This window comes from Pan troglodytes, chromosome 15, assembly GCF_028858775.2.
Source record: "Pan troglodytes isolate AG18354 chromosome 15, NHGRI_mPanTro3-v2.0_pri, whole genome shotgun sequence".
NCBI classification, from domain to species: domain Eukaryota; kingdom Metazoa; phylum Chordata; class Mammalia; order Primates; family Hominidae; genus Pan; species Pan troglodytes.
The window spans coordinates 61655847-61678309 of NC_072413.2; the positions used below are offsets into that span (position 1 = coordinate 61655847).

General features: G+C 37.7%; 1 protein-coding gene across 2 annotated transcripts in view; it reads right to left on the bottom strand.

Moving 5' to 3' along the window:
• Positions 1–5172: 5172 nt before the first annotated feature.
• Positions 5173–22463, bottom strand: part of SGPP1 (sphingosine-1-phosphate phosphatase 1) — a 43890-nt gene continuing 26599 nt past the window's right edge. Inside the window, exons 2-3 of one of the 2 annotated variants that reach the window (XM_522876.8) lie at positions 19528–19617; positions 5173–7614 (exon numbers count right to left, since the gene is read on the bottom strand). In XM_522876.8, coding sequence (XP_522876.3) covers positions 7063–7614; positions 19528–19617 — 642 coding nt within the window. In that variant the 3' untranslated portion in view covers positions 5173–7062. The remainder of the gene's footprint in view (positions 7615–19527; positions 19618–22463) is intronic. The other variant, XM_016926197.3, reaches the window with a different exon arrangement.

Consider the following 22463-nt stretch of genomic DNA (forward strand, 5'->3'; position numbering starts at 1 on the left):
GCCCGGCTAATTTTTGTATATTTAGTAGAGACGGGGTTTCACCATGTTAGCCAGGCTGGTCTCGAACTCCTGACCTTGTGATCTGCCCACCTCAGCCTCCCAAAGTGCTGGGATTACAGGCGTGAGCCACTGTGCCCGGCCAAATCAATTTGTTATTTTAAAAATGTACAACCTTTGTTCATGAATACTTTACAAAAGATTTTGAGAATATACTGCTAAGAAGCAAATATTTAAAAATTCTTATTTGTAAAGCTATTTAAAACATTTTATGGTGACAAATGTTGCAGATTATTCAGTTTTTTTTACTTTTAATACTGTTATCACAGATTTCAACCAGTGTATTAGTCTGTTCCTGCATTGCTATTAAAAACTACCAGAGGCCAGGTGCGGTGGCTCACACCTGTAATTCCAGCACTTTGGGAGGCTGAGGTGGTTGGATCTGCTGAGGTCAGGAGTTCGAGACCAGCCTGGCCAACGTGGTGAAACCCTGTCTCTACTAAAAATACAAAAATTAGCTGGGAATGGTGGCATGCACCTATAGTTCCAGCTGTTCAGGAGGCTGAGGCAGGAGATTCACTTGAACTTGGGAGGCAGAGGTTGCAGTGAGCCAAGATCATGCCACTGCACTCCAGCCTGGGTGATGGCAAGACTCCATCTCAAAAGAAAAAAAAAAAGAACCTACTGGAGACTGGGTAATTTATTTAAGAAAAAAAAAAAAAAAAGAGGTTTAATTGGCTCATAGTTCTACCAGTGGTACAGGAGGCCTGGCTGGGAAGCCCTCAGGAAACTTACAATCATAGCAGAAGGTAAAGGGGAAGCTGGCACATCTTACATAGCTGGAGCAGGAGGAAGAGAAGGTGAAGGGGGAGGTGCCACACTCTTTTAGATAACCAGATCTTTTTTTTTTTTTTTTTTTTTTTTTTGAGATGGAGTTTCGCTCTTATTGCCCAGGCTGGAGTGCAGTGGTGCAATCTTGGCTCACTGCAATCTCCACCTCCCGGGTTCGAGTGATTCTCCTGCCTCAGCCTCCCGAGTAGCTGGGATTACAGGCATGCGCCACCATGCCCGGCTAATTTTGTATTTTCAGTAGAGACGAGGTCTCACTATGTTGGTCAGGCTGGTCTCAAATTCCTGACCTTAGGTGATCCGCCTACCTCGGCTTCCCAAAGTGCTGGGACTACAGGCGTGAGCCACCATGCCCGGTCAACAACCAGACCTTATGAAAACTCACTATCAGGAGAACAGCCAGAAAGATATCTGCTCCCATGATCCAATCACCTCCCATCAGACTCCTCCTCCAACACTGGGATTACAATTTGACATGAGATTGGGTAGGGACACAAATCCAAACCATATCAACCAAAAATGAGCAAAAATACTGTGCATTAAAATGAGTTTGGTGAATGCTTCCCCTTAAATTAACCCAGATGAAAAAGGAGAAAAACTCTTAAATAGTAGGAAAATTATAATCCATCTTATTGTCACCAACCCCACTGATCCTCTGAATTTGGGCCTGGAGATCTTTGGAGACCAGGGTAGCCTTTCACTTCACTGAAGTAAAAAAAACACTTGATATTTAAGCTCTGAATATATTTAATCTAGATTTTAATTATAAACATCACTTAAAATTTTTAAATGTAGTTGGTTTTATGAAAAATTAAAGATCAATTGTAAAAAATAATATTCTCGGGAACACAATTATTTATTACTAGAAACTAAAAGTTATATCCCTGTATATACAGAATATTTTCTTTTCAGATTTGATTTCAAGTTTAAAAAAAACAAAATCTTAAAACTAATTTGAGTACAAATCACATTCATACAATGGGGTACTGTAGTAATTACATACAAAGCTTTCCTAGAATTAAATTATTAGCCCTTCAATATTTGCATGAAAAGTGACAAAATCCTTACTAAACTGGAAGCATTCATTTACAACCTAAACTTTTAAAACAGGTAGACTATTAAGCAATATTAAAATTTTTAGATAATTAATCTCTTTAAGAATCTGATGAATGCTGTAGAAATTTTCCCCAGAAAAATGCACATATTGAAGCCTAAGGACTGAATAATCGTGTAATTCATTCAACATATCCTAATTGAATGCCTACTGTGTCCCAGGGATCCAGAAGTAAAAAGATGCATAAGGTCTTTTTCCTCATGAAGCTTACATCATAGGGATAATGACAGAAAACGTAAAAAGTAAACAATACATAATTACAGATTGTGATTGATATGCTTTGCCTTTGTGTCCCCACCCAAATCTCACCTTGAATTGTAATAATCCCCACAAGTCAAGGGCAAGACTAGGTAGAGATACTTGAATCATGGGGGCAATTCCCCCATGCTCTTCTCATGATAGTGAGTGAGATCTCATGAGATCTGATGGTTTTATAAGGGGCTTCCCACTTCGCTCGCCACTCACTCTTACTGCATCCTACCGCCCTGTGAAGAGGTGCCTTCTGCCATGATTTTAAGTTTCCTGAGGCCTCCCCAGCCATGCAGAACTGTGGGTCAATTAAACCTCTTTCCTTTATAAATTACTCAGTCTTGGGCAGTTCTTTATAGCAGCATGAGAATGGACTAATACAGAGGTAGATTTCACTGATAGATACAATAGATATCAGTTAAGAGGACTCCTAATTTAGGACAAAGGATAAACCTCAACTCTGAGGAATTTTTAAAAAAATCCTTATCTAGTAAGCATTTCGTCACTTTTCTTGCAAATATTGAGGGGCTAATAATTTACTTCTATTGTGAGAATTTTTTTTTAAAAAAAGAGAATCCATTTTATATCTCCTAAGAAAATGTCATCATACAAAAAATAAAATATTTAAAATTAATTTTTAGAAAACAGGAAAAAAAATCTTAAAAAAAATATTATCATATCCTGTTGCTTGCTGTACCAGAGAATGAGCTTTCTAGACATCCAAGGAGAATGCAACAAAACTAAAAATGATGAAAGGAAAAAAAAATACTCTCTTAGGGGCTCTGGAGCAATGAAAGAATCTGGTTTTCATATTTATAGGCAAGAAAGCTTTCACAATCACTAAGGGTTTTTAGCATGAACAGTCAGTACAATAGTTATCAAAGTATATTTTATTCTGCTTATAGACTGCTGCTATCAGATGTAGAATCCCATATTTGGGAGAGAAAGAAAGCAAGGGAAGGGCAAATTAGGAAAAGCCAGCTAGTTGAGATTTAAGAATTAACATTTCTAGCCTGGCACAGTGGCTCACCTACAATACCAGCACTTTGGGTGGCTGAGGTGGGAGGACTGCTTCAGCCCAGGAGTTCAAGACCAGTCTAGGCAACATAGTGAGGCCCCATCTCTATAAAAATAGAAAAATTAGCCAGACATGGTGGTACATGCCTGTGGTCTCAGCTACTTGGGAGGTTGAGGCAGGAGGATGGATTAAGCCCAGGAGGTAGAGGCTGTAGTGAGCAGTGATCATGCCATTGCACCCCAGCCTGCATGAGAAAGCAAGACCCTATCTCTAAATAAACAAATAAACACATTTATTTCCTTAAACACTTTTATTTTTTTAAAAGTTTATTTTTCTTTGAATTTTCCCTCCTGTGTGTCTCACAAGGAAGGCTTGTTTCCTTATAAAGAGATCTGGTGGGCTTAAAATGAAGAGCTTTCTAAAAGTCCTTCAAAATTAGCATGTTAAAATTTTTATTGTGCTATGTATAACTTATTATAACCACAACCAGAATTGAAGTGTAAAAGTTTTTTTTTTCTTTGAGATGGAGTCTCACTTTGTCACCCAGACTGGAGTGCAGTGGTGTGATCTCAGCTCACTACAATCTCCACCTCCTGGGTTAAAGCAATCCTCCCATCTCAGCTTCCCGAGTAGCTGAGACTACAGGCATGTGCCACCATGCTCGGCTAATGTTTTTGTCTTTTTTTTTTTCAGTAGAGACTGGGTTCACCATGTTAGCCAGGCTGGTCTCAAACTCTTGACCTCAAGTGATCTGCCCGCCTCAGCCTCCCAAAGTGTTGGATTACAGGCGTGAGCCACCGCGACTGGCCAAGTTTTTTCTTTTTAACTTACATATATATTTCAAAAGGAATGGAAGAACTTGATCAAATAACGAGAAAATACCCAGCACAGTAATATCTACTAATTACTTTTTCTCAAACTGCTACCTCTTCCCTTTCTTAAAAAACCTTATCAAACAACAAAAACCCTCTTCAGAAAATCTAATGCAGCTATAAAGTAAAATGTTAAAAACTGATCCTTACTGATGTCCAGATTAAACATTTTACTGGCCGGCTGGGATTACAGGCATGAACCACCACACTTGGCCACATGTTAGGTTTTAAATCTAGAATAAACATTCCTTGTTAACGAGAATAAAATTGTTTACCAATAAAAAATCTTTGTCATATAAAATTGTGTGATCATATCTTTCTCCACGCCCACTGCTTCACTTGAGTAGCCTTTAAAAATTTTTGTGATTATATATTTTAAAAAACCACTTTAGTACTTACTTATCTTTATTGAATGCTCTGTTAAAATTTGCCTTTAAGGGAATGAATGACAGGGAGGGTGAGGGAAAATTTGCTTTTAAATTCTATTCATTTCACTGAATTCATTTTTATGTTGTCCTTGAAATATATATTTAATAAACACTACTTCTAAAGAAAGCTACAAAATAAAATAAAAATAATTGTGTCAATCTTGAAGTGGCATTGTTTTATATTAGGTCATATAATTAGTTTCTGGCAGACCTGGTTTTTGCAGTTCACACATCATGGCATTTTAAAATTACAAAATAAAATGTCCATATGTTTTATTCTGCTTAAAAAACCACCTGTTCCTAGTTTTATGATTAATCCTTGACATTCATGGAAAAGCAGTAAACTACCTACAATACTATTAGTCACATTTTACTGAAACATTTTTGTGCATAAGCTTTTTAAAAGAAATATGAAACTTTTTACTAAAAGTACAATGTTAGAAATAATCATAAATGGAACCAAAGCCAGTTTGTACCTCAAAGAACTTCTTCAATGTCTTCTATTGCCAAAACAGCACTTTGATTTTGGACAAAACGCTTCAGAGGAAATATGTGCTAGAATGAAAATCCAAGACATATTTTTAAAATCTCTACCAGATAAAACAGAAACAATTGCTCGGAAGGCAAACAAAACAAAGCAAAACCTTCAATCTTCAATTTGGCTTTTATTTTAAAATACATTTAGCATAGAACTGTCATAGGACAGAAAATAATAAAACACAAATGGAACATTTTCAAATACCTTTTAAGCTAGACATAAAAATCAACAGGATAGCATAGGCCCAAATTATGGGAAACGGTCCCTAAAATTCAATTCATTAAACATACATTTTGAAAGTAAAGCTCTTTTCACATTTTCCAACGTACCAATATTTTCCTACATGCCTTGGTTTCCTTTTAACTAATAAGTAAAGGGTAAATTTAGTTGCTTTACTTAAAATTACCAGCTTCAGTTTTGGTAAAAATTACCATGCCCCTAAATTCTCAATCAGAATTATAAAAATATGAGCTCAAATAGTTATGGTGCCCAAAATAGAAACATCTGAAGTAATAGTTCTGGATAATCATACAGATATTGCACTAAAATCAGTAATTTCATACCTGGTATTTATTTATATGGAAAGTTAATCCTCTTCTTTATGAAAAACTTTCTACAAATACACTTACTGTTAACGTAAGTACAACCACACTTCAAAATATAAAGGCAGACAGAAAAAAGAATAGCTTAATACTATACGCAAATTTTCCACTGTGAAAATAATAGAAAGTTGAAAAAATAATAGGATCTAAAATACTGATACTAATTTTAGGTTTTATAATTTACCTTAAATAGCCAATAAATGGGTATTAAAAGTTAACGGTGCTAAATCCAATCCTTTCCAAATTATTTAGAAAAATGCTTTGTTTACATATGAAGTATGTGCATTGTCCCATCTATAAATTTCAACGTTTCCATTCACTGGAAATACCTACCTACAGTATAAACAATCAAGACAATGTACAAAAAATATGTCCTGTTCCTATAACTTACAATGCACAGAAAAATATCTACAAAAAGGGAAGTATTTATCCATTTAGCTTTCTAATAAATTGGTGAGAAAGTTTAGCCCATTCCACATTTCTTTCTAAATAAAGGCTAAAGAGTTAAGGGTAATTTACTTTTATGCCTGTCACCCTGACATACATTTTTAAAAATATTTGCTTGATTATATGTAACTTAAGATAAAATTAATGTCTTATTTTTACATCACAGTATACATAGCATTTCTTAATTTAGCAACGGAAAGGCACAATTAACAAGCAATAAAATTCAGTACCTGAATTATTAAACTGACGTCCAGAATAGCTGCAAATAAAGTTCATTCAAAACAGTATACAGAACTTAAAAAAAAATCCAAAAACTAATTTTTCTAAAAATTTGGTCCATTAAAAATGCCTCCCATGTTCAACATCATGGATAACATGAAAGGTAATGGCAGTGTAAAAACAGGCAGTAAATCAATGTATAGTAGCATATGCATTCTGGTCTAGTAATTACGCAATTCAATTAGGAAATGGCTCCCATAGTAAATAAATGTTAAATATATCTGTTAATAACAACATACCTGTATGTAGTTCAAATACACAGGCACAACTGTTTGCATATTATTATTGATTTTATAATACACTCCCATAGTTTAGAAAAACACTTAGGTATATTATTTTATATATAATATATATCAGATATATAATTGCATATTATGTACCTTATATATATTATATATAAGTTGAATCCATAATACAAAACTCTCCAAACATTACATGAACATTCTAAATGGATACTTATCATTTTCTCAGTAACGAAATAGCTCAGCTCACCTAAAACAGTATCTGGATGTGCAATGATAAAATGCACTGACTCTTATGAATTTACTTAAATAATTATTTAAGTTAAATTCCTGCAAAAGCCTAATTCTGACCTGGCTTTACCTGGAATATATTTTTGGATATCAGTAACTGATACCCTCCTTTCTTATCATAAACAATACTTCTCCATCAAGAGATGCCAATAAAGAAAAATAAGTAAGGAACAAAAAATGTGATGGAGAAACCAACCATTCCATAGGTAATATACCGATAAGGAAGTTCAACTTCCATGTGCTGTCTTGCTTTTCGAATATCATCACACGGTATATTGAAGATTTTGCAGGCTAAAGGAATGGTGATCTTTTTCATTACATCTCTGACTATTAGTACAAATACCATCCCTATGAGGATCCGCAATATGGCTTTTCCAAACAGAGTCATAGTAATGGGGGGCCCAGCTAAAGGTAATGTATCTAGAGAAGGATCTAATACTAGACCCATGTTATAAGTAACATGAGATCCACATGCAATTCCAGCACCACTTCCTAGTATCTCAGCTGTGTCTCCTCGGGATGTGCTCCAGGTGTCAAGAGTGAAAGAAAAGATCCCCAAAGCTAAATGAAGCCCGATGATGATGAATGGAGCATATTTGTGAGTTTGGTTGAAGTTGTCAATCAGGTCCACAAATGGATAGAAGACAGCTAAGATTAAAATGGTATATAGGAATCCAGCAATAATATCCTAGGAAAAGATAAAAGTATCATTGTTTAGTATAATACTGAATATTTTTGGCATTTAAAAAATAATTTATATTTGACATTTCAAATGTTGAATATACATAAATTTTTTAAAGTTGTCAAATTCTCAAAGTAAACCTTATTAACTGACCATATAAGAGGCACTAAAAACTGTATTAATAATAAAATGATTTATATTTTCATAATTCTACCCTTCTATAAATTAACTACATATATAATATCCACAAATTTATATTCAAATTCTGAACAACAAACTATGCTAAAATTGTGTAGTTTTGATTTCTGGGGAAAAGTACACTTATTATTCAAAGAAATGGTTTTCATTTTCATATGTTTATGTATGTAATTATCTCCATGACCACACAGGATATACATCCTAGGTAATTTTCTTTTCTCATTCATTCATTCATTGAACAAATATTTATGAGTACCAACCCCTATTTTAGGGGTTGAGGATACATTGCTTTAAAAAATGACAAGAATGTGGCTGGGCAAGGTAGCTCATGCCTGTAATCCCATCCCTTTGGGAGGCTCAGGTGGGTGGTTCACTTGAGGCCAGGAGTTCAAGACCAGCCTGGGTAACATAGTGAATCCCTGTCTCTACTAAAAATGCAAAAATTAGCCAGGTATGGTGGCTCCAGCCTGTGGTCCCAGCTACTTGGGGATGGAGGCATGAGAATCGCTTGAACCCAGGAAGTGGAGGTTGCAGTGAGCCAAGATCATGCCATTGCACTCCAGCCCGAATAACAGAGCAAGACTGTTGATAACCACATAAGAAAGCAGATAAATATTACAATTTCAGATTGTTATGAATCTTATGAAGAAACTAAAACAGGACAACAGAATAGTATGATGAAGGACCCGATTAGAGTACTGACTGATTAAGGAAGCCTGTCTGAGGGTGGTGACACTTGAGCACAGATCTGATTCTAAAGGGAGCCTATATTTAGAGGCAGAGGAAATGTGTACCAGGTAGAAGGAATATCAAGTGCAAAGGCTTTTGTAGGCTACGTAAGAGAGTAGATTTTATTTCAAAAGTGATAGGAGCTGGGTGCAGTGGCTCATGCCTATAATCCCAACACTTTGTCGAAACTGCTTGAGCCCAGGAGTTGGAGACCAGGCTGGGCAACACAGGGAGACTTCATCTCTTAAGAATAAAAAGTGAGGCCGGGTGCAGTGGCTCACACCTGCAATCCCAGCACTTTCGGAGGCCGAGGCAGGTGGATCACCTGAGGTCAAGAGTTCAAGACCAGCCTGGCCAACATGGTGAAACCCTGTCTCTACCAGAAATACAAAAGAAAATTAGCTGTGTGTGGTGGCACACACCGATAATCCCAACTACTTGGGAGGCTGAGACAGGAGAATTGCTTGAACCCGGGAGGCAGAGTTTGGGGTGAGTCGAGATCGCACCATTGCACTCCAGCCTGGGCAACAAGAGTGAAACTCCAACTCAAAAATAAATAAATAAATAAATACATACATACATACAAAAATTAGCCGGGCATGGTGGTACGCGTTTGTAATCCCAGCTACTCGGGAGGCTGAGGCAGGAGAAATGCCTGAACCCGGGAGGCGGAGGTTGCAGTGAGCCGAGATGGCGCCATTGCACTCCAGCCTGGGTGACAGAGCAAGACTCTGTCTCAAAAAAAAAAAAAAAAAAAAAAAAATTTTAAAAAAGAACTGACAACTGTAACTTGATGATGGATTGAATGTGAGAAACAGCAAGAAGAAAGAGAGGAATCAAAGATGGTTCCTAGTTTTAGGTAGGAGCAATTGTGTAGACTTGATAGAAGATGGTTTACTTGAGGAAACAAAGCTATTAAATAACTTTCTGAATCATTCCTGACAACATACAAAAATGTTCCGTATTTCTACCTTACAACAAAACAAAACCCTATGATCTACTATTACTGAAAAACTTATCAATGTTTATATTCACTGTCTCCACTTCCTCACCTCCGATTTTTCTCTAAACTCACCACTACACTGAAACCACTTTTTTCATGGATACTAGAGGTCTTCAAAAACAACCGTCATTTCTTTTTTTTTTTTTTTTTTGAGATGGAGTCTCGCTCTGTTGCCCAGGCTGGAGTGCACTGGCGTGATCTCGGCTCTCTGCAACCTCCGCCTCCCAGATTCACGCCATTCTCCTGCCTCAGCCTCCCGAGTAGCTGGGACTACAGGCACCCGCCACCATGCCCGACTAATTTTTTGTATTTTTAGTAGAGACGGGGTTTCACCGTGTTATCCAGGATGGTCTCTATCTCTTGACCTCGTGATCCGCCCGCCTCAGTCTCCCAAAGTGCTGGGATTACAGGCGTGAGCCACCGCATCTGGCCAGGTCATTTCTTAACAATATTCAATACAGTTAAGCAACAGACTAGTTGCTTGATGTTTTTGTCTTAAAATTTTTTATTATATAGGATTTGATACATAGCAAAATACATGTACAGTGTATATGAAACTATAAAGTTCATATCTATGAAATCACTTCCCAACAAAAGAACTATAATATTACAAGAATTGTCAAATCTACTGTTGTGCTGTTTCTCAACCTATCACTCTGCATTCCTCCCTGGAGGCAATTTGCAAGCATGAATTTTAGCTTCATAAATACCTGGGATTTTTTGTTTGTTTGTTTTGTTTTGTTTGTAGATACCAGGTTTCACCAGGTTGCCCAGACTGGTCTTGAACTCCTGGGCTCAAGTGATCCACCCACCTTGGCCTCCCAAAGAGTTAGGATTACAGGTATCAGCCACCGGGCCTGGCCATAAATACCTATTTTTTCAAATCGTTTTACCACATATCTTCAAGCAAAATATTATCTAGTTTGGCCCGGGGGCGGTGGCTCATGCCTGTAATCCCAGCACTTTGGGAGGCCAAGGTGGGAGGATCACCTGAGGTCAGGAGTTCGAGACCAGCCTGGCCAACATGGTGAAACCCTATCTCTATTAAAAATACAAAATTAGCCGGGTGTGGTGGCACATGCCTGTAATCCCAGCTGCTGTGGAAGCTGAGGCAGGAGAATTGCTTAGAACCCCGGAGGTGGAGGTTGCAGTGAGCTGAAATTACGCCACTGCACTCTAGCCTTGGTGACAGAGCAACACTCTGTCTCAAAAAAAAAAAAAAAAAAAATTATCTAGTTTTGCTTCTTTCTGAGCTTTGCTAAAATGTTACAGCAGTCTCTTTTGAACTGCTTTTTACACTTAACATTAAGATTCATTCATTATATGTAGTTATCGGTCATTCACTTTCACAATCATGTAATATTTTGCTGCATCATTATACAATTTATCGGTTTTCCCACTTATGGTCATTTAAGCTGTTTTTGGGTTTTGGATTAGTTAATTGATTACAGTTGAACTTGAATGCTTCTCTGTTTTTTGTTTTGTTTTGTTTTTTGAGACAGGGTCTGTCGCCCAGGCTGGACTTTGGTGGCACAATCTCAGCTCACTGCAACCTCCACCTCAAGTTGTCCTCCCCACTTCAGCCTCCTGAGTAACTGGGACTACAAGCGTCCATCACCATGCCCGGCTAGGCTAATTTTTGTATTTTTTGTAGACAAGGTTTTGTAATGTTGCCAAGGCTGGTTTCCAACTTCTGAGCTCAAGCAATCCACCTGCCTCAGCCTCCCACAGTGTTGGGATTACAGGTGTGAGCCACTGTGACCAGCTGGGCTATTTCTTTTCTATGCAATAAAAATTGTGTCATGAAATGACAGGGTCCGCAGTTGCAGTGCTTGAAGCCATTGTTCTAAAAGAGATATAACTCCAAATCAGAACACTTTGGAATATAAGAATAGCTGGAGAAGAAGATACAGATAATTATGAAAGAGAATACAGTTGAACATTCAACTATAAAATGGTAGGGAAATAGACTATGTTTTGTTCAACCTCAAATATTTTTTGGATGGATGAATGAATGAATAAACAAATCCTTCACATGAATTTGTTTTGTCTAGCAGAATCTACCAAATTACTTGTAAATGAATATCTTTCCTCTCTTTAAATGATGTACTACATGATAGATATAAGAAAATATTTTATTTATTTATATGAGACTGAGTGTCACTCTGTTCCCCAGGCTGGAGTACAGTGGCACCATCTAAGCTCACTGCAACCTCTACCTCCTGGCTTCAAGCAATTCTCCTGTCTCAGCCTCCCAAGTAGCTGGGGTTACAGGTGTGCGCCACCAACCACACTCAGATAATTTTTGTATTTTTAGTACAGACAGGGTTTCACCATGTTGGGCAGGCTGGTCTCGAACTCCTGACCTCAGGTAATCTGTCCACCTTGGTCTCCCAAAGTGCTGGGGTTACAGGTGTAAGCCACCATGCCCAGCCATGAAAAACATTTTAAAAATTTTATTTAAATATAAAACATATTTTGGCTGATAGTCTCCTATTGTACAATAGTAAGTAAATAAAGTTGCTTAAAATTATAATTGTATTCTCTTTATTTAAATAAGTGATTCCTTTTATAACAGGTCAATGAAAGATATTACACAACCAATTAACAAAATGTTTACGCTCGATCTTAGCCAAAAGGCTGAGAGGTGATCAATTAACAAAATGTTTAGGAAAGTGTCAACTAAGGCAATAAATATCATGTATGCATTCCAACTCTTAGAAGGACATATAAAGCATTTCATAACTGAGTTTTTGTCTATCATTAAGTTTCATTTAATGCCAGATCCCAAAATGAATTTATAGACTATTTCTTCTTGTCTTAGAATCATCTTTCCTACCTATATTTCAGGCAAACTATTATATATTCTTTGAGATTCTCCTCAGGCAACTACCTCCTCCATAAACTTTCTTCTCGTACACTGTAATAAGAAATTTTCTCCTCTTTGATTCCACTGCATCCTCCACATACCTGCTATGACTGTTTTCCATTCTTTGCTTGTCTGTTTCTCCAGGAAACCAAAAGTTCATAACCCTTGCTGTAGATTAAAATCAAGTGGAGAACTTGATAAAAATACTGATGCCTGGGACAATATTCAGAGATTATGATTGAACTGAAGTGGGGGTAGGGCATCAGTATTTTTTTAAAATCTCCCCAGTGATTCTGATGTACACCCCTGGTTGAAAACAATTGCACTACACTGTTTTATTACATACTGCATATTTAGACAATGACTACTCAAAGGCAAAGACTTTACCTTATTTATACATATATTTTCAGTGCATGAAAAATAAGTAAGCAGGAAATAAATGTTTGGTTAGTTAAATTAAGACAGTTAAGGTAATTCTTTAAAAATAAAAATAAAAAACAAAAAGAGAAAGAAAAAAAGAAGAAAGGAAGAAAGAAAAAGAGTTAAGGTATTCTTTAGACTCATCACATTGACTACATAATCCTGCCTGACAAGAGCTCTATAAGAGAAGCAGATGATATATAATTTATTGAACCAGGCCTAAGACATTTTTGGAGAATAATAACATTCTGTACTAAAAACACTGCTTCAATACTTTACAATTATTGTCACATTTAACCATAACAACCAATATGAAACAGCTTGCCTCGACGAGTCCCATTTTGCTCTTGTCCCCTGGACAGGTACTAAAAGCACCTTTTTCCCTTTCAAAAGTGTGCAAATTTGATGGAAATTTATGGTTACCTTAATCAACCAGTTTTTAAATAATGAAAACTGGAGTAAGGTCACACAGCTGCTTATTTAACCTCTTACACTGAAGGTACTTGACACAGTTGTTATAAAAATTAACATTTTGAGAATCAGAAATTAAATATTGGGAGTGAAGAGAAACTAAATGTTCAACTTCCTTTTTTTTTTTTTTTGGAGACAGGTCTTGCTGTGTCATTCAGCCTGTAGTGTAGTGGCGGGTCATAGCTCACTGCAGCCTCAACCCCCTGGGCTCAATTGATCCTCCCACCTCAGCTTCCCAAGTAGCTGGGACTACAGGCGCAAGCCACCAGGCCTGGCTAATATTTTGTATTTTTTTGTAGAGACAGGCTTTCCCTATGTTGCTCAGGCTGGTCTTGAACTCCTGGGCTCAAGTGATTCACCCACCTCAGCTTCCCAAAGTGTTGGAATTATAGGCATTATCCACCACATCCAGCCTCAACACCTTTTTTTTTTTGAACAGGATTTCTTCTGAGAAAACTCACTGATACATACTAAAAATTACGAAGGAATTCTGATCAGCTGGATTTTATTTCAGTTACTCAAAGATTCCACAAGTGACTCAAACTCTGACCATGTATTTGGATAAGGAGATCTCAAATGATGTGACTGTCAAACGTCTATTCTTCATATTTCTTTTTTTGAGAGAGGATCTCACTCTATGGCCATGGCCTAGGCTGGAGGGGAGATCATGGCTCACCACAGCCTCAACTTCCTGGGCTCAAGCAATCCTCCCACCTCCCAAGTAGCTGGGACCACAGGCACACACCACCACACCTGGCTAACTTTTTGTATTTTTTTTTATAAAGACGGGGTTTTGCCATGTTGCCCAGGTTGATCCAGATATCCTGGGCTCAAGTGATCCACCCGCCTCGGCCTCCCAAAGTGTTGGGATTACAAGTGTTGGCCACTGCACCTGGCCAATTCTTCATATTTCAGAGCACAAATTGCCAAAATAATTTCACCTTATGAGGTAACATTCCCTTTGTTTGCTATCTTACCCTTACTTCCCTACCTTGTAATTAAAGGCACAAGTCTTGGTAAATACCCATAGGATTTTGGCTACAAAAATAAAAGCTGTTGCTTTACTTTTTATCTTAAATTTCATGAGTGATTTAGAATTTCATGTTATATGCTAAAGTGTATATATTCTAAACTTTGTACTTTTCACATAGAATTTATATCAAGTCAGATGTTTCAGACAAATGACAACTGATAAGTTATTTATATAAAGCCATACATATTTACTCTAAGGTTAAGTGAAATGAAGGGTTAACAGCTCTGAAGTTAGCTTTTTATTAATTATTTTTATTTTTATTTTTAGATAGGATCTTGCTCTGTTGCCCAGGCTGGAGTACAGTGGCAAAATCACAGCTTATTGCAGCCTCAATCTTCCTGGCTCAAGCAATCCTCCCACCTTGACCTCGTTGAGTAGCTGGGACTACAGGTACAAGCCACCATGACCAACTTATTTTTTAATTTTTTATAGAGACGAAGTCTCCCTACATTGCCCAGGTTGGTCTTGAACTCCTCCCACCTTGGCCTTGCAAATTGTTGGGATTATAGGCATGGGCTGCTGTGCCCAGCCAGGTATTTTTTTAAATTATGTATTTTTTCATAATAGATATAAGCATATGTTCAATCCTGTAAAATGTTTCTTTTATAGTACCTTAAAAAATTAAAAAACTGGCCAGGCACAGTGGCTCATGCCTGTAATCCCAGCACATTGAGAGGTCAGGGCGAGTGGATCGCTTGAGCTCAGGAGTTCAAAAGCAGCCTGGGCAACATGGCCAAACCCTGTCTCTTCCAAAAAGAAAAAATAGAAAAATCAGCAGGGCATGGTGGTCCCAGCTACTTGGGAGGCTGAGGTGGGAAGATCGCTTGAGCCCAGGAGGCAAAGGTTGCAGTGAGCAGAGATTACGCCACTGCACTCCAGCCTGGGTAACAGAAGGAGACCCTGTCTCAGAAAAGAAAAGAAAAAAAAAAAAAAAGAAAAAATTCATTAAATGTCTTTAAATTGTTATGTTTGATCTCCTTAACGTTAAGAATTCTTTAAAATAATAACTTCTCATGTATCAATTGACATAAAAAATCCAGTATTTGTTGTCCTCTACTTTTTGTGTATAGCTGCACGAGTATTAAACTTAGATTGTTGCACACCTTGTCTGACCAGGAAAAAAAAAACAAAACAAAACTTAGATTGCTACGAAACTAGACAAATCTGCTTCCTTTTCTGTTTGAGTTTTAAATTGTTTATATTTCCCTAGATAGGGTATATTGAACTCCTATCCAATAGAATCAGAAAAAGAAACATTCAAATTTACAGCATAACCATGTTGGCTATCATTTTGATATCAATATAATGGATAACATTAAAATGTATAACTAAGTGGTTTTAAGTGTTAGAGCACAAAGTATGCAATAAAGAACAATTAATGTTAAAGGTAACAAAGAGCTCAAAGTAGCAAATGTTCTAAAAGGAAATTTAGCAAATAATTTTAGCTATTTATTATTATAAATAACTCTTATACCCCAAAATTTGTTAATTACACATCTAAATGGAATACTCCAGGTTATCATCAATTTATGGTAGATGATATTAAATACCATACATTTAATGAAGATTTATTAGGTATTAAATTTGAAAATTTTTTTCATTTATACTGATCAAACCTAGAGAGGATAGTGATTTGCTGAGACTGAAATTCAGGTCTCCTATCTCATAATGGCTTTTTTGTTTTTATTTATTTTATTTTATTTTTTATTTTTTGAGAGGGAGTCTTGCTCTGTCGCCCAGGCTGGAGTGCAGTGACGCAATCTCTGCTCACTGCAAGCTCCGCCTCCCGGGTTCACACCATTCTCCTGCCTCAGCCTCCCCAGTAGCTGGGACTACAGGCGCCTGCCACCACGCCCGGCTAATTTTTTGTATTTTTAGTAGAGACGGGGTTTCACCGTGTTAGCCAGGATGGTCTCCATCTTCTGACCTCATGATCCGTCCGCCTCTGCCTCCCAAAGTGCTGGGATTACAGGCGTGAGCCACCACGCCCGGCCTTTTGTTTTTATTTTAACTACAATATATTTCAGGTGTCCTGGATCCAGTTTAAATATGACAATGATGACAACAGAGTTTCTGACAACAAAATGTATTGTTATAATGCATTGTTTTTGATTATAAAAGCTATGATTAGGGATGACTTTTGAAGTATCTATCTTCTTTCATTAAAATACACATTTAATACATGCTCACTACACAAAAAGTAAAAATTATAGATAAACAATAACGAACAGTTTTTAACCTAACAATAACCATTGTTAAAACTCCTAGTGTTAGGCTGGATATAGTGGCTCACATCTGTAATCCCAGCACCTTGAGAGGTTGAGGTGGAATGATCACTTGAACCAGGAGTTTGATATCAGCCTGGGCAGCATAGCTAGACCCTATCTCTACAAAAAATTTAAAAATTAGCTGGGCATTATAGTACATGTTTGTAGTCCTAGACACCCGGGAGGGTAAGGTGGGAGGATCACTTGAGCCCAGGAGTTTGAGATTGCAGTGAGCTATGTTTGCACCATCACACTCCAGCCTGGGTGACAGAGCAAGACCTTATCTCTAAAAAGGCAAACAAACAAAAAAGAACAGATGTTGTCCATCCTGGATATTTGACTAACCCAACTAAACATTTCATTTTTTAAAAAGAACAGTATCAGCCAGGCATGGTGGCTCACACCTGTAATCCCAGCACTTTGGGAGGCCGAGGTGGGTGGATCACTTGAGGTCAGGAGTTCGAGACCAGCCTGGCCAACATGGTGAAACCCTGTTTCTACTAAAAATACAAAAATTATCAGGGCATGGTGGCATGCACCTGTAATCTCAGCTACTTGGAAGAATCCCTTGAACCTGGGAGGCAGAAGTTGCAGTGAGCTGAGATCACGCATCTGCACTTCAGCCTGGGTGACAGAGCAAGACTCCATCTCAAAAACAAACAAGCAAACAAAACCAGTATCTTTGAGATTATATATCCGATGTAATCACATAGATTCTTTTTCTTCCTTGTATGATGATAATGAGTCAAGGGATATTATCTAATATCTTTTTCTCCAAGAAATACCAGGAATTCACTTTTTATCACTAAAGATGCATAACCATTTGGTAGTTTTTTCAGAAGTAGTGATGCTAACTTTTAGGGGTGGAACAGAATAACTCTAAAAAGACACAGAAGATAGAAAACATTTTCTTGTAACAAGTATTTGATTTTGCATAAAAATATGATACTTAATCTGATTACAAAATTAGGAGAGATTAGTCAGAAAGAAGTGTATGCAAATTCACAATTCATATTAAATACAAATAATTATAAAAAGTCAAACACAAATAATTTGTTTATTAAAATAGTGTTTAGGGCTGGGCGCAGTGGCTCACATCTGTAATCCCAGCACTTTGGGAGGCCAAGGCAGGTGGATTACCTGAGGTCAGGAGTCTGAGACCAGCCTGGCCAACATGGTGAAACCCTGTCTCTACTAAAAATACAAAAATTAGCCGGGTGTGATGGTACATGTCTGTAATCCCAGCTACTCAGGAGGTTGAGGCACAAGAATCGCTTGAACCTGGGAGGCAGAAGCTGCAGTGAGCCGAGATTGCACCACTGCCCTCCAGCTTGGACAACAGAGCAAGACTCTGTCTCAAAAAGAAAAAAAAGTGTTTGGTAGGGACTTCAAAAGGAGAGAGGGAGAGCGGGGGGAGGAAAGGGCTGCAAAACTTCCTATTGGGTACTATGTTCACCATCTGGGTCACAGGATCAATAGACGCCCAAATCTTGGTAGCACACAATATACCTTTGCAAACAAATCTGCTTATGTACCCCTTGAATCTAAAATTAAAATTTAAAAAAACCTAGAAACAATGACCAACCCCAAAATTACAGCACACACTGCCTCCCAACAAAATAAAATAGTGTTTGGGACTTCTGGAAATTTATCTGTGAAGGAGCAGGTGCTGGAAGCAAGAAATTTGAGATAGAAACCAACATTTCTATAACTAAGAAATAAGAGAATGAAATAATATGAGAAAAAAATTCTAAAAATGGTAAGCTGTTAAGGACAAGAAAAAAACTGACATGACCCATTAGAAACTAGAATTCCATGAATTCTTCCACCTTTTTTTGTGATACTTTATCTCCATGATAATACATAATTCATTCATAGATGCCTCATGAGACACCATGTTGGATGCTAAAGGTAGAGTTAAAACACACAGTTGCTGTTCTCAAGGAACTTGGAGTCTAGTATACTTGACAGATAAGGAAAAAAGCAATTGCACTTTAGGATAAGTGGGGAAGGGTCACCTCACAAGTCTTGAGAAAGAGAAGATGGGGAAGGTAATAAGGCTTTGAGGGGTTAAGAATATCTATAGTGAGTCTTGAAGAATGAATGGGATAGTTAAGGTAAAGAAAGTGAAAGGGGCATTCCAAGTAAATGTTACAGCATTTGTAAAGTTATGGAGGTAAGAAACCCTTTGCATTGGAGGAAACCTAATAATTCAGTATAGCATCGTATTTGTGTTTTGGAAAGTCTACTAAACAGCTGAATACTAGTGGAGCAGTGTCAAACTGGAAGTTGGCTACTAATTAAGACGCTATCACAGTAATCTGCTCAAGATATGTTGCAGGCCAGAGCTAAGGGGGTGTCAATAGGGATAGCGAGGAGGGAAAGTGAATGGGTGTGGCTGCAAATAGTACAGGGTCCCTGTGCTGCTGCTTTGGGAACCGAATTGCATTCTCAAAACACAATGTCCACTGTGAGTCCTAACATACTGATGGGAAAGAGAAGAAAAGTAGAGTTTAAGATGTAAACACAAATGGCCCCTGGAAAGTTTAAGTTCACATAGTTTCTAGTCACTAGTTCTTCAACAATACTTAGGAGCTCTCCTTGGTTTCTGTAGTCACATTGCTGGTTTTGACTCAGTGATAAGAGAGACACAGAAAAGACTGCAAAGGAAAATAAAAGTGAGATTGGAAGGGGGAAGAAATGTTATCTTGATTATAATACCTGGCTATTGTGATTGCTGGAAACTGTTTCTATGAAATATGTGACTACTACATTAATACTTCATAAACCATCATGTTGATATTTTTGCAAAACAAAGTTAGACGACTTACAATATTTTCTCATTTAGGCTTCAGGTAAGTTTGCAAATGATTAAAAATTTAAAAATTTCCTGTCAATGTCATAAAAAAAAAGACAACATTTTCCTTACCAGAATGGAGTGCATTCCCATGTAAATTCTACTTAGGCAAACTAGAGAACACCAGCAGGGAATAAGAATCAGTCCATATATAAGAGGGTACTAAAGGGGAAAAAAAGTAAAATTAGTTAAACAAATTTAAGTTAGATATAAACAAACAAATAAAAGACAAATCAAATCACTATTCTATAAAGTCCACTAAAACAAGAAATTTGTTTTTACTCCCCATTGTATTTCCAGCACCTAACCCTGAGTATGGCACATGGCAGACATTCAAGAAATACTTTTCCACAAATGAACAAATGAATGAAATCTCATGTGTCTACATTCTTTATTGTGGGAACTGGCTCACTTCTGCTTCTACAATGAAGATTCAATCACTAGCATGGTATAGGAGGAGGAGGACAGGTAAGAGACATACTTTTAATATGGCCACCAAAATGAAAGGGCCTCTGGAATAGTACCTGAATCTGGTCCATGTAAATGTCTTCAGTTGTCTGGGGAGGAGGATTGGCATTATCTCCCTCTCACTTCATCAGTGACTGCTATCTGCAATTTATATTGCTATTCCCCTACCTTGCATTCAGTATTCAACACTTTGTACTTAGTTTTTCACTTCCACCCCATTGACTAAAATTTCAAATGGTCCCCTTACTGAGAAAAATTTTCATGGAATACTAGGAGCACAAATCATAAAAGGGAAAAAGCATAAACAGAAAGTGCAGACAATTCTTGGTATCAATGGCACTAGTGGAAGAGTTGGCTGTGAATGTCCTGAGATTGGAGGGAAAGAGGAAAGGATGGATGGGCATGGTGGTAAGTTTGTAAAGGGAAGAAGGGAGGGCACATTTGGGGCTGTTTATGCCTGATGACTTCAAATTTCTCAATGAAATTGAAGCCAAGGTGGTTAGGGAAGTTGGGTTGAAATAAAGGAGCAAGGGACTTAAGTAAGCTTGTAAGAAGAGTAGAAAATATTTAGTACAAAATTGTTGTTTTTTGGTGGTTTGTTTTGTTCTGTTTTTTTAGAAAGACAGGGTCTCACTATGTTGCTCAGGCTGGAGTACTGAGGCTATTCCCAGGTGTGATAATAGCATACTAACACCTTGAACTCCTGGGCCCAAGTGATCCTCCTGCCTTAGCCTCCTGAGTAGCTGGAACTACAGGCAGAGTTGTTTTTTTTGTTGTTTTTTGTTTTGTTGTTTTTAACATATCTACTACATTTAACATGGTCCCTCACTTTCTCCTTAAAACTCTAAATACCCTTGATAGTCATAGCTTCATACTCTCCTGGTTCACCTTTCACCATTTATTTTTTGCTGCATTTCCCACACAAGAGCGTATCTTCCTCTTTTTGTTCTTTAAACATTAGTATAAAGAAGGATTCTGTCCTTAGTAGTTACTGACAGTCTTACCTTTTCCTTTTTTTTTTGAGACAGGGTCTTACTCTGTCACCAAGGCTGATGTGTGGCAGCACAATCATGGCTCACTGCAGTCTCAACCTCCCAGGCTCAAGCAATCCTCCTGCCTTAGCCTCCCGAGCAACTAGGACTACAGATGGGTATCTCAAACTCCTGAGTTCAAGCGATCCACACACCTTGGCCTCGCAAAGTGCTAAGATTACAGGTGCAGTGAGCCAATGCACCTGGCCCCCTTTCTTATTTTTTTAACTACTTCTAGACTAGGCATGCTGAAGACCTACCCATTTCCCCGGGTTTAAGAACCATATATCCAACTCTGCACATATTTCCACCTTGAGGTCCCTATGGCAGTAAACCCACTATACCTCAAACCAAACTCATCATCATATCACCCACACTTGTTCCTCCTCTGATATTCCCTATTTCATTTGGAAACACCAAAAACCAAGTAATCCAAATGAGAAACATGAATTATCCTTAATTATTTCCTTAGCCGTTGTATTCAATGAATAATCAAGTTTTACTAATTTTATATTCTAAATATTCCTTGGGAGAATAATTATATTCTTTTCTGGGAGTATAAGTTCCTATTCTTGCTGGAGGAGGCACTAAACAGTAAACACAAAAGCATGCAAATGATATGATATGTAAATATGTATGTTATATAAAATATATAAATCATATAATAAAACCTGATGGGTAACATGGAGAAAATAAAAAGAGAACATGTGTTGAAGAAATAGTAATGCTCATTAATATTCCTTGTGCTCCTCCTACATTTTGGATTCACTTACATTAGGGTCATGCAACTAATTTTGGCCAGTGAGCTGGGGAAAAAAGTGACTTATGCCACTTTCAATCTTCCTTTGAACTCTCTCTTTCCTATAGATGTGACCCTGGGAAACTACATGTTGAGATGCATCACGAGACGGGCAAGCTTCCATCAGCCTAGGTCCTTGAGGGTCAAAGTGGACAAAGCTGTTTGCTAACGCATAATGGATTTGTAACACAAGATTTTTTTTTTTTTGAGATAGGGTCTCGCTCTGTTGCCCAGGCTGGAGTGCAGTGGCATGATCTCGGCTCACTGCAACCTCCACCTCTCAGACTCAAGCGACTCTCCTACCTCAGCCTCCAGAGTAGCTGGGACTAGAGGTGTGCCACCACATCCAGCTGATTTTTTAAAAAATATTTTGCAGAGACAGGGTCTCGCCATGTTGCCCATGACTGGTCTTAAATTCCCGGGCTCAAGCAATTCACCCGCCTTGGCCTCCCACAGTACTGAGATGAGAGGCATGAGCCACCACTCCTGGACAAGATACAAGATTTTGTTACGTGTTAAGTCATTGCAATTTTGGGATTAAGTCATTGCCACAGTATCAACAAGTCTATCTTAACTAAAACAGATATAAAAATAGGGTCATGAGTTTCAGAGTGTAAATGGGGCAGGTTACAGTATTAAATAGAAAATAGTCAGTGTAGGCTTTATTGAGAAGTTGAGATTTGAGGCAAGACGGAATGGAGGTGAGGTGA